Source organism: Megalobrama amblycephala, linkage group LG13 (genome assembly GCF_018812025.1).
Source record: "Megalobrama amblycephala isolate DHTTF-2021 linkage group LG13, ASM1881202v1, whole genome shotgun sequence".
Classification (NCBI taxonomy): domain Eukaryota; kingdom Metazoa; phylum Chordata; class Actinopteri; order Cypriniformes; family Xenocyprididae; genus Megalobrama; species Megalobrama amblycephala.
Window position 1 is genome coordinate 31,458,189 of NC_063056.1, and position 12,233 is coordinate 31,470,421.

General features: G+C 34.2%; 2 protein-coding genes across 5 annotated transcripts in view; one reads left to right on the forward strand and one right to left on the reverse strand.

The window, feature by feature from the left end:
* ncam3 (neural cell adhesion molecule 3) overlaps positions 1 to 4,656 on the forward strand; it is a 30,241-nt gene extending 25,585 nt beyond the window's left edge. For 3 of the 4 annotated variants that reach the window (XM_048152459.1, XM_048152461.1, XM_048152462.1), the window contains 3 exons: positions 257 to 452; positions 1,468 to 1,593; positions 3,510 to 4,656. In XM_048152459.1, coding sequence (XP_048008416.1) covers positions 257 to 452; positions 1,468 to 1,593; positions 3,510 to 3,549 — 362 coding nt within the window. In that variant the 3' untranslated portion in view covers positions 3,550 to 4,656. The remainder of the gene's footprint in view (positions 1 to 256; positions 453 to 1,467; positions 1,594 to 3,509) is intronic. The other variant, XM_048152463.1, reaches the window with a different exon arrangement.
* cd22 (cd22 molecule) lies at positions 4,623 to 11,527 on the reverse strand. The gene is made up of 8 exons (XM_048152469.1): positions 11,072 to 11,527; positions 9,921 to 10,289; positions 7,717 to 7,980; positions 6,227 to 6,496; positions 5,949 to 6,036; positions 5,485 to 5,524; positions 5,062 to 5,186; positions 4,623 to 4,763 (listed from the first exon to the last, which is right to left on the reverse strand). The coding sequence occupies exons 1-8, from the start codon at positions 11,109 to 11,111 to the stop codon at positions 4,703 to 4,705; spliced, it is 1,257 nt and encodes a 418-aa protein (XP_048008426.1). The 5' UTR covers positions 11,112 to 11,527; the 3' UTR covers positions 4,623 to 4,702.
* Positions 11,528 to 12,233: the final 706 nt, after the last annotated feature.

Below are 12,233 nucleotides of genomic sequence, written 5' to 3' on the forward strand. Positions count from 1 at the left end.
TTCTGTTGAGCACAAAAGAAGATATTTTAAAGAATGTCGGTCCATAGTATTTTCAATGGGGTCCAGCAACTGTTTGGAACATTCTTCAAAATATCTTCATTTATGTTCAGCAGAAGAAAGAACATCATGCAGATCCTGAATAACTTGAGAGTGAATAAATGATTGAATTTTATTTTTGTGTGAGCTATCTCTTTAAACAATCAGTTCACCCTTTTCACTTTTTAATGAAATGAATTGTTTCCTCTTTCTCTTGCAGTCAGTCAGCCGATGCTGGGGAAAGGTGGTGTGGTGGGCATTGTAATGTTCATCTTCTTGGTGCTGATGGTAGCAGTAGATGCTTTCTGCTGCTACACCAACCACTGCGGCCTGCTTAATTTCCTCGCTCATAAACTATTTGGACACAAACTGCCAGAGTCTAAAGGGATGGATGAAGAGGCGAATAATTCAAATGGGTAAGATAACTTCATCCTTCCATGTTTATGTTGCAGAGATAGACAATAGGATTGTTTTTTTCTACCCTAGTTTTCGTACAAAGAGCCATTGTTTGCACATAATGTTAGATCATAGTGATTGCATATAGGAATGGTTCACCCCATCTCTACATTTCAAAAGACAATTTCATAGAAGAAAAGTAGATGCAAAAAGACAAATAGCACCATTAAGTAAAAAAAAAAAAAAAAAAAGTTAATCTTCAAGACTTGTATATTATATCCCAAGTCTTCTGAATTCATATGATAGCTTTGTGTGAGGAAAAGTCCTCACATCATTTTCATTTTTGGGTGAACTATTCCTGTACGTACAGTACCTATATGCCAAGATGTGCAAAGATTGGCAGAAAAGTATAAATTATTGATAAAAAATAATTACGTTTTATTGTATTACTCACTGTTATGAACTAGAATTGTATGTAATAATGACAAAAAATATTGTTATAACCATAAATATAAAAATGATTATAACCAAAATGATGATAACACTCAGCAATATGGTTGACCTAATTAAGGTTATATAAAGGGTTATATAAAGTTTAATGTAATAGTTAAGACAAACTAACAATGAAGAAGATTTAATTCCAAATTTAAATTTAAATTTTTACAGCCTTTTCAAATATTGGTTGATGTTAAATTCTATACAGCCTCATTCTCTTTTTAACATTTTATTTGTAAAAAAAAAAAATGTTCTTAAGCATTTCTAACAATATAATTACACATTTTTAACTAACAACCAAGGTTAATGAATGTTAAAAAAATATTATTTTAAAATATTTTATATATATGTACGTGTGTGTGTGTGTGTGTGTGTGTGTATATATATATATATATATATATATATATATATATATATATATATATATATATATATATATATATAGTCCAGTTTTCAAGGTTTGCATTTAGACAGATTTACTGTTTCCTGTGTGTGATTTCACCGCTCTAAGCTTCAGTCCTCATGTGTCCTTTGATACAGAGACATGAAGCTGAGTGGGCTAACGTTTCCCCGAGGCAGCATCCCAAAACTTCAGGCACCTAGTGGGGCAGTGAATGGTGTTCATTCAGAAGTCACATGTGACAAAGCGCCTCTTACCAAATTCGAGTAGGTGCCAAACTCAAAGGGGTGAATGCAGCTGGGCATCAAAGCTGTCATTCACAAAAAATGGCATGTGGGTTTTGTGTTATGCAACCAGACTTAAAGGAATAGTTCACCCAAAAATAGCCATTTTGTCATCATTTACTCATCTTCAGCTGTGTGTGACTTACTTTAGGAGATGTTAGTCAAAATGTCTGAGCTTATGTCTTCCATACAAGTAAAGTACATGCTGATTTAGGGTACATTTTCAAGACAAGTTTTTCGCATACAGAAGGCAACATTGTCAAAATTATCTCTGTTCACATGGATCCACGAAAACAACTAAAACCGATTGGCGATATCACTTTGTAAAGAAACACTACATACCTATAGACTGAATATGTAATAGAGTACCTCAGGGATGACGCATTTTTGTAGGCAAAACCCGGAAGCAAGTTAGCATTTTAGGGCTTTTGGTTCCAACGCCGTTAAGTCTATGGGTTTTTTGAATGGGTTTTTGCTAAATCGCCTGAAATAAGGTCTGTGGTTAACAAAGCCTCTAAATATTTTCACGTTTTGATCTATGACATAAAACACACCAGTTATAACCCGCTTATGATTTTTTAAACCTTTAATGTGTCTTAAAAATGGTGGTTGCTAACAAAGTGCTAAAAGTGCTAAAAACTTTAGACGTCATCATTAAAAATGGGACATTTGGACAGCATTTCTCATGAAAAAGTGGATAAGTATTCATACGCAGCGCAGATCATAATCAGCGAGCATGTTTTTAAATAACGTTGTTTTTTTTAAATAGAGTTTGAGGAAGCTTGGTGGTGACGACGTTGATCCGCGACCATGGTAGTTCGTTTATAGCCTACTGTTAGCTTTTTATATCTGACGACTTTATTTAGGCTTCAAAATGTAGAAATGTTGTTTTAACTTGTAAAGATTATCTTGATAGACAAAACGTGTAAGTGTCATAACCCTTTGTTAAACACAGAGCCTATTTTCTGCGATTTTCCACAAGCCTATGGGAAAAATGCATAGGCTTTCAACCAAGGGAACCTGTGCGCCGCTAACTTCCAGGTTGGCCTACAAAAACACGTCATCCCTGAGGTACTCTATATGGAAGCGCATGACGTCACAGTTTTTGTAGTTTACACAGAGACGATAACGGTTCAAAAACTTTCACTTTGAAGCCCGTTTTCAAATGTTTGCATTTCTGGCCCCCAAAACACACTTGTCGTGTAAATGAACGGCCAAAATGCATAAAATTGTTTAGTTTTTAGTTGAAAACTGTCACGGAATGCACAGAGACAAGAAGGTTAGATCTAAACGCAGCTTTAATCGGGTAATCCAGAAACGTAATCAGACAGGCAAGGGTCAAAATCCACAGATCAGTCCATACAAAACAAAGAAAAACAAACAGTGATTCCAGTGACCATAAACAAAACATCCATAACAAAAGCAGAAACAAACTAGGTATAAATAGACAGAACACTAATAATGTAATACAAGACAGCTGGGTGCAATGAAGTGATAATGAGTCCGGGAAGTGGGTTATGGGAATTGAAGTCCGAGTGGTGAGGTAATGGTCCGGGGTGGAGTGCCCTCTGGAGGCTAAGTAGGGCACTCCAACTGGTGATCATGACAGAAAACGATCCAAAAAACATGAAAAACCATTAGTAAACATCAATGAGTAAATAATCACAGAATTTTAATTTTTTGGAGAACTATTCCTTTAAGTCGTAATGTAACTTACTCTTACTGCCATTTTTTAAAACCCTTGTCTCACAATTTTTATTCTTTTCTTTACTATCAATTCCCCCTGAAAACAAGTATAACAATTCAGCTGCCTCATACTGTACACCCAGAAAGCAGCTTTTTGTATTCTTCTGTGTCATTTGCACTGTAGAAATAATGATATATTCCCTTTTTTGTAGGAAGAAACCAGAATCTACTGATCCAACAGGAGAGGCGTAGAGGAAGAGCTTACACAGGACACAATTTGAATTCACTGAGTGAAGAAATTTCACACAAATCTCGGGACATCCGATTGTGAGCTTAATGGTGAAGTGCATCTTTTTTGTTGTTGTTAAAATACTATATGAAATCCATTTGTAGCCCATGAAGGTTTAAACACTATAGCTCTGTGGTGCTATGAAAACATTGCTGTGTTTGTTTGAGCATCTTGACGGGCCCAACAAAGCAAGACTGACTCAACCAATAGCATGAGATTTGGGGCGGGACTATCTATTTGTCCGACCAATGACAGATGGGGGAATGTTTGAGAAACTTGACACACTTGACCCTTTAAGTGATGCAGTCTGGAACAAATATACAAACATCATGAAGACGACTGTTAATCGCAGGAACACGTTCGAGTCCCGTGTGATTTAGATTAGGCTTGTTATTAAATTGTGATTGCACTACATGTAAATGTAGGATGTTTAAGAGCATTATGAGTGTGATCTAGCACTGTAGATACTGTACATGACAAATGCTGCGTGAGCTGAATGGATGTTCAGTAGTGAGCAGATAAATGCAGAATGCAGCTCAGTAGGATATGATGTTAACATTTTAAAGTATAAAATTAATGTCAGAATGGGAGCATAATATTTCACCAGCGCATTACTAGTGTTAATTTATTGCGCATTTAACATATGCTTGTAGCTTGTATAAAATCTTGATTAAAGGCGTTTGACACCGGATTCATTTTTATGTGAACGATAAAAACTTTATTAAAGATAAAAAAGAGCCATTTTTAATATAGATATAACTTTGAATTTTATTTGTTTTAACAGTGTTATCTTTTCAAAATCATATATTGTTAGATCAAATACACTATGTATGTATTTTTTTTTCTGGTTAAGTGACATTAAATGTGGATGTAAATACAGATGCATGCAAAAAGATGTACATATAGATTTATTAATAATTTTTTACATTCACTGTACATTGTATATATTATTTCTTTAATGCTTTTATACTCATTCTAATGTTTGAACCTATGGTAATTTTGTACTCAATGTAAATTTATTTACTATAGGCATTTGATTCTTTTGAATAAAAAGAGAAAAATATCTACAACACGTGCTTGCTGAAGCTCATTATTCACAGTGCAGAGATTCATTCACTATTTGTAACTGAGAAGGCTGTAGACCACGGCGCCGGCCTCTTGACTGTTGGAACGTGGTCTATAAAACAATCAATAAAAAACATTGGTCACACTTTAGTTTAGGGTCCAATTCTCACTATTAACTAGTTGCTTATTAGCATGCATATTACTGTTGGCTGTTAATGTAAGCAATAAGGTACTCGAAGCTGTGCTGTATCGTGAATAAGTCACGGCTGAAGGGGGTTGAAAGGCACGACGCAAAGTGACTTATTCATGATACAACACTAGCCTCGAGTACCTTATTGCTTTTATAAAATGGCTACTTACCACAATACACAATCATCATCAGGCTGGTGATGAGACATTTTATTCATTACCTGTCTGAGGTTGATGAAGGAAGGTTTAGATCTGCATATATCAGGTTGTTGGTATGGCTTTCTTCAGACTTTGGTGATTTTCTCAGGTTCTCATAGATCGCCTCTGTGACAGTGACTGCAGGTGTCTGATCAAATATAAAGCAGTAGATATTTATTCATTTCGATAGTCCACTTTAGAAGTTCTACTAACTATAAGTAACTTTGCAACTTACTCTCATTAATTTGCAGCTACATGTCAACTAGCTCTGTTTAGAGTATTAGTAGACTGTTAAGTTAGAATAAGTTGACATGTATTGCAAAGTTATAGTTAGTAGAATATCTAAAGTGGACCATCGGATTAAAGTGAAAAAAAAAACAGATTTACAAGCTACAGAAGCTTCATGCTTGTTTACAATCAGATGAATTGTTCATGTGATTTAATACCTGTTTTGTGGGCTGCTTCTTTGGTGTAAACTGTTTCCTCCTGTAAAGATGTGAACAGATTTGCAATATAGCTTTACATGATGTGTTTGTAAACATATAACTCAAAATAGCTATATGTTCCTGGGACTTCTTTGCCTTCAAAATCCATAAAATTAAGATCCAATTTAGTTGTTAATAATTCAAAATGATCAGAATACTAGTCACAAGATTAAGAAACAATGATTGATGTAAATCAATTAGTATTAGCTACTAGTGCAAAACGTTGCATAAGATGATTGCATGCTTGTCCACCACACTGAATAATGTAATAAGACTGAACTCAGTAAATGATGATGGGAAGTGATGATCAAGGGCTTGTGTAACATGTAGTGTCATTACCACAAAGTACAAACTCATGCAATCACATTTAACACATATGAACTGCATGTTCTCTCAGCATTTCAACATGCTGTTCATCCACTCACCTTATATTGAGACCAAACAGGACTAACAGTACAGCTATTACAAAGAAAAGCAAAGCTGTTGCAGACAGCAAGAAATGTCGATCATGCACTATAGAAACAAACAAACAAAAAGAGGGTAAATTTGGGTAAATGGTCACTAAAGTCACAGATTTTATGTTTTCTCAAAATGGGGAAAAAGGTTTTTGGACACCCCTCACATGATATTTTTTTATAAATATTTACTGCATTAAGCTATAGTGTTCCATTCCAAATACAACCTAAGAAATATTCCCTATTACCTTCGACTTTCAGTGCTACGATCATAGAGTTTTGAGAACCCATGTCATTTTTGGCCGTGCAGAAGTACTGTCCATCATCCTTCTGACTGGCAGCTTTGATGGAGAATTCACAATCAAATCCTATAGAAGAAATGTTCGCATCTCGGATCCTAAACCAAGTGTAGTTTGTCACTGCAGGATTGGCATTGCTCTTACAGATCAGAGTCAGTGAGTTTCCTTGTGCTATCTTTCCAGATGTCAAAATGGTTATTTCAACATTCTTTGGACTATCTGTGGGGAGAAGCAACAGGATTGGTAATGTAATGTATGTAATGGTGCAGTTGAAATGAGTTAGGGTTAGTGAAATCTCTTGAAACTGTTAAGCTTCCTCATTTTTTATACGTAAATCCATGTTTAATATGGAAACATTAATATTTAACATTAACTACATCAATATTTAACATTAAATATTTAACAAATATTTAACATTAACATTTAATATGGACGCATTACTGTTACACCTGGTATTATCATAAGTTTCAAATGCGTTTTCATTGACCACTTGTGGTTGGATTTTGCGGAGATCCTCGCCTCTTTTTCGTCACTCAACTACATCACATACCGTTCGGTCTGCGCAGCGCAGGGTTGCCAAGTTTTCACAACAAAACCCGTCCAATTACTACCCAAAACTCGCATTTCGGGGGGTCACCCAGTAAAAATCGCATTCCTGGGGGTAAAATTCGCGTTTTGGCAGGGTTCCCCTGGTAAAATTCGCATTCCAGGCGCTACATATCATGTTATTTGGGGTCGCTTCAACCCGCGGACATGAAAAACAACCTGCGGCAACAGTGTTAAAGTAGCCCAATTCTGCAGGAAAACCGAGGACTTGGCAACACTGGCGCAGCGCCGCTTCAAGTCAAACACACCTTCTATTTTGGTGTTTGTAATGAGCGATGACGTATTTTGTGGACGGAGCCATAAAATAATAACATATATCCCCCAATTGACTTTTTTGACAATTTCGAGTTTATGTCCTGCAGTTCTGACTTTTTTCTTTTTTTTTCTCAGAATTGTGATATAAACTCATAATTGAGAGAAAAAAGTCAGAATTTTTAGATTACAAATTTTATAGATTTAAATGTTATTATGTAAAAAGTTAGAGCTTTTATTATTTCATGCTGTAACTGTTGGGCTAATACATTATGTCCCCGAACTGTATGTGAATACTATGGAGATCAATTGTTTACATCAAATTCATACTTTAATAGTAGGCTAGTTGTCACATTTCACCAGTCTGTCCATTTAATGTTTAACTTCAAAGGGCGTCGTCGACGACGGTATTTAGTAATTTCTTTCTTTCTTTCTTTTTTTATCTTACTGTCCTCAAACTTGTATGTTCGGCACAGTCTATGCATCAGGAGTGTGTCTATGATGCCTTAAAATACTGCCTACTTAGGCAGCTTACTACGTTTTTAAATAACAATCTAGCCTTAGGTTAAATGTAAACTTACATCTCACATCAAGCAATATTTTGTCTGAACTTGGGCTGCTGTTCTTCAGACCACAGGAGTAGTTGCCAAAATCATTGTGAGAGACAGAAGAGATTCGGAGCTCATTCTCAGTGGCTTGTGGAAGCAGAAGGTGGTTTTTAAACCAGGCAAACGGCCCTTGTTCCGGGGTACAGTTTTCTGTGCTGCATCTCAATGTCACAGTGTCTCCTTCATGGATGCGTCCATTCATCTTTTGCGTTGTCACTGTTACTCTAAAAGGTAGAACTGTTAAAAGTGGTAGATTGATGAAATGCAATCAGAAACTGGTTTAAAAAGACACATTAAAAAAAACTAAATTAATGGTCGCCAGTGCTAAACCAGCATCAGATTCCATCCTGACTTACAGTCTACAATGGTAGACCAGCAGAACTGAAATTGTTCATGAAACTGGTTTGATCAACATAGTCCTTCTGATTGAAGCTGGTTGACCAAGGAAATATGGATGGCTAATGGATTAGTTTACCCAACAAAAATGAAAATTCTGTCATCATTTACTCACCTTCATGTCATTCCAAAACTGTACTTTTATTAACTTTTATTCATCTTCATGACACAAATGATGATATTTTTGATGAAATCTGAGAGCTTTCTGCACCTCCATTGACAGCTAAACAACTACTACTTTCAATCCATGTGACTCCAGTGGTTTATCCTCAATTTTATGAAACACTGCTCTTTTGTAAATAAAGTAGTAAATCATATATATATATATATATATATACAGTACAGTCCAAAAGTTTGGAACCACTAAGATTTTTAATGTTTTTAAAAGAAGTTTCGTCTGCTCACCAAGGCTACATTTATTTAATTAAAAATACAGTAAAAAACAGTAATATTGTGAAATATTATTACAATTTAAAATAACTGTGTACTATTTAAATATATTTGACAAAGTAATTTATTCCTGTGATGCAAAGCTGAATTTTCAGCATCGTTACTCCAGTCTTCAGTGTCACATGATCCTTCAGAAATCATTCTAATATGCTGATTTGCTGCTCAATAAACATTTATGATTATTTTCAATGTTGAAAACAGTTGTGTACTTTTTTTCAGGATTCCTTGATGAATAGAAAGTTCAAAAGAACAGCATTTATCTGAAATACAAAGCTTCTGTAGCATTATACACTACCGTTCAAAAGTTTGGGGTCAGTAAGAATTTTTATTTTTATTTTTTTGAAAAGAAATTAAAGAAACGAATACTTTTATTCAGCAAGGATGCATTAAATCAATCAAAAGTGGCAGTAAAGACATTTATAATGTTACAAAAGATTAGATTTCAGATAAACACTGTTCTTTTGAACTTTCTATTCATCAAATAATCCTGAAAAAAAATATTGTACACAAATATTTTGTACAGTTTTACACATTAAATGTTTCTTGAGCAGCAGATCAGCATATTAGAATGATTTCTGAAGGATCATGTGACACTGAAGACTGGAGTAATGATGCTGAAAATTCAGCTTTGCATCACAGGAATAAATTACTTTGTGAAATATATTCAAATAGAAAACAGTTATTTTAAATTGTAATAATATTTCACAATATTACTGTTTTTTACTGTATTTTTAATTAAATAAATGTAGCCTTGGTGAGCAGACGAAACATCTTTTAAAAACATTAAAAATCTTAGTGGTTCCAAACTTTTGGACTGTACTGTATGTGTGTGTGTATATATATATATATATATATATATATATATATATATATATATATATATATATATATATATATATATATATATATATATATATATATATATAATTTTTTTTTTTGTAAATAAAGTGGTAAATTTTATATATATATATATATATATATATATATACACATGTAGGTTAAACCACTGGAGTCACATGGATTACTTTAATGTCTTTACTACCTTTCTGGGCCTTGAAAGTGGTTGTTGTGTAGCTGTCAATGGAGGGACAGAAAGCTCTCAGACTTCCTTTAAAAATCTTCATTTGTGTTCCGAATATGAACAAATCTCTTACAGGTTTGACATGAGGGTGAGTAATTAATGACAGAATTTTCTTTTTTTTTTTCCGTTAACTATAAGGCTATGGGTACACCAGCACACCAGCATCCAAAACACAACATATGCTGGTCACTTTACAACAGGGATTGTGGTCTGAGTTTTCATGTGTCATAAAAATTTGTCTTTCATTTACCTGCTACATTGAGGTTTATGCCACCTAGTCCAGTATATTTTCCACGATAATCTGTTTCAAAGCGAAATAAATATATTCCAATGTCACTTTTGGAGATATTGTGTAATTGCAAGGAGCAGTTTTTGTCTTGGTTTGCATACACTGTTCTGTTTTTGTACAGTTGGTCAATCTCTGCCACCTCTGAGTGATGGACAAATATTCCCTGCTGTGTTCCGTCTTGTTTCTGAGGTTTCTTTGGTTTGAACCATTTTGTAGTTTTAAGTGTGTAAACAGATGGATAATCAAATGAGCAGGTGAAATCCACAGATGATCTTTCAAAAACACATATGGAACGAGGTTTGTATGAAACTGACCATGAAGCCAGAGCAGCTGAAACACACAAAAATATTTGTTAAGGCTCCAGTAAATCATCATTGCTCTGATTCTAATCATTGCTCCAGATGATTCTAACAGACTATCAATGACCGGATCTGAACAAAAAGTGCAGCAGTAAATTGTTAAGTCCAGTGGTTCTAAACCAAGGGGCCTCAGCAGTCAGCACACTTCCAAGGGATCCACAAATATGACTTAAAATGATTTAAAATAAGACAAATCTTTATTATCTTTAAAAGCTTTCTAAGCTAAAATAGCTATAAAAAAAAATCAAGACATTTTTCTTATATTAATTTGTTCTTTCTACACATGTATTTTTTAAAATGCAGTGTTCCATGGGCTTTGGGATGGTAAACCTGTATGCTATATGAGGGTGTTTTAAAGGAATAATAATTAAAAAAAATTAAAGTCATGGAAATTTGGAGAATTTTTGTTTTTTATTTTGTTATGTCAAGCTCTAAAATATTTTATTGGGTAGAAACATTTAATCATGAATGACTGGAAACTTCATGTAAATTCTTTAGTCATAAAAAGTGTGAACCCTGAAATGAATTCTTTTAATTTTAATTAATTTAATTTATATTTATTTTTAATTATTTTAATATATTCCCCCTCCTAGTTTATGTAAATAAAAAACTTTTAAAAAGGCAGCTTTGTCATTACAGCAGAAATATCTTAGCGAATTTTGTCTTCAAGTCAGTAAGTTTGAGAATAGACACTATTTACTGAATAATATTATCAACAAATAAATAAAATACTCAAATAAAACAGAAACTCACCTGATAGAGACAGCTGCAGTAATATGCTGATGAAAAACATGAGTTTTGTCCCTTTAGAGGTTTTGGCTAAGAAATCACTTATTTCTTTAGATGCTTCAGTAAGCTTCAGTGTTTCCACATGACAGGCCTAATATAAGCTGGCATGTTGCATCAATAAACGGATATCCTTGTTCCATTTTGAAAACTTCCTTAAATCAGTGCTTGTAATTTAATTCTGTTATTCTATGCTTAAATTATAAGAACATATGGTTAGATTTGTAGCATTGGGGGGTAGAGCACGTGTTTATAATATTTCTTTAATGAAACAGTTTCTGCTGATGATTTTTACCAAACAGGAACCCAAACAGGAAGTCAGTGAAAGTTATTCTCAAAGATTTTCCCAGTTTCTTCTCTTTAAAAAGAGGGGAAGTAGCTGCATGTGCCACAACTGCTACATAGAAGATAGCACGGAATCTCCAGAAAAAAAAAAAAAAACTGTAATTAATATGATACCACTTGAGGATGTAGTATAAATGCTCTGGTGAACGTATATCTTAAAGGATTAGTCCACTTTCAAATAAAGTTTTCCTAATAATTTACTCACCCCCATGTCATCCAAGATGTTCATGTCTTTCTTTCGTCAGTCGAAAAGAAATTAACGTTTTTGATGAAAACATTCCAGGATTATTCTCCTTATAGTAGACTTCAATGGCCTCCAGATGGTTGAAGGTCGAAATTACAGTTTCAGTGCTTCAAAGGGCTTTAAACGATACCAATCTACTTACGGAAAAAACCGGAACTGGCGCCGCGTTCCTTCCGTAAGTTGAATAGGGAAGGCATAGGACATACAGCGTAAACTTTTTGAAGAATACAGAAAGCGGAAGCACTTGTGAGGTGATCATTTGTGTTTTTAAAGTATATACAGTTGTATTTTTTAGAAAATGACCGATCGTTTCACTAGATAAGACCCTTAGTCCTCGTCTGGTATCGTTTAAAGCCCTTTGAAGCTGCAATGAAACTGTAATTTTGACCTTCAACCGTCTGGAGTCCATCGAAGTCCATTATGAGGAGAATAATCCTGGAATGTTTTCATCAAAAACATTAATTTCTTTTCGACTGAAGAAAGAAAGACATGAACATCTTGGATGACATGGGGGTGAGTAAATTATCAGGAAATTTTAAT

Excerpts from the sequence above, each read along its gene's own strand:
- cd22 (XM_048152469.1), bottom strand. The coding sequence starts at position 11,111 with ATGTTTTTCATCAGCATATTACTGCAGCTGTCTCTATCAG. Across the intron at positions 7,981-9,920 it reads CATAAACCTCAATGTAGCAG|TTCTACCTTTTAGAGTAACA; the intron begins GTAAATGAAAGA and ends CACTTTTAACAG. Across the intron at positions 6,497-7,716 it reads AATATTGCTTGATGTGAGAT|ATAGTCCAAAGAATGTTGAA; the intron begins GTAAGTTTACAT and ends TTCTCCCCACAG.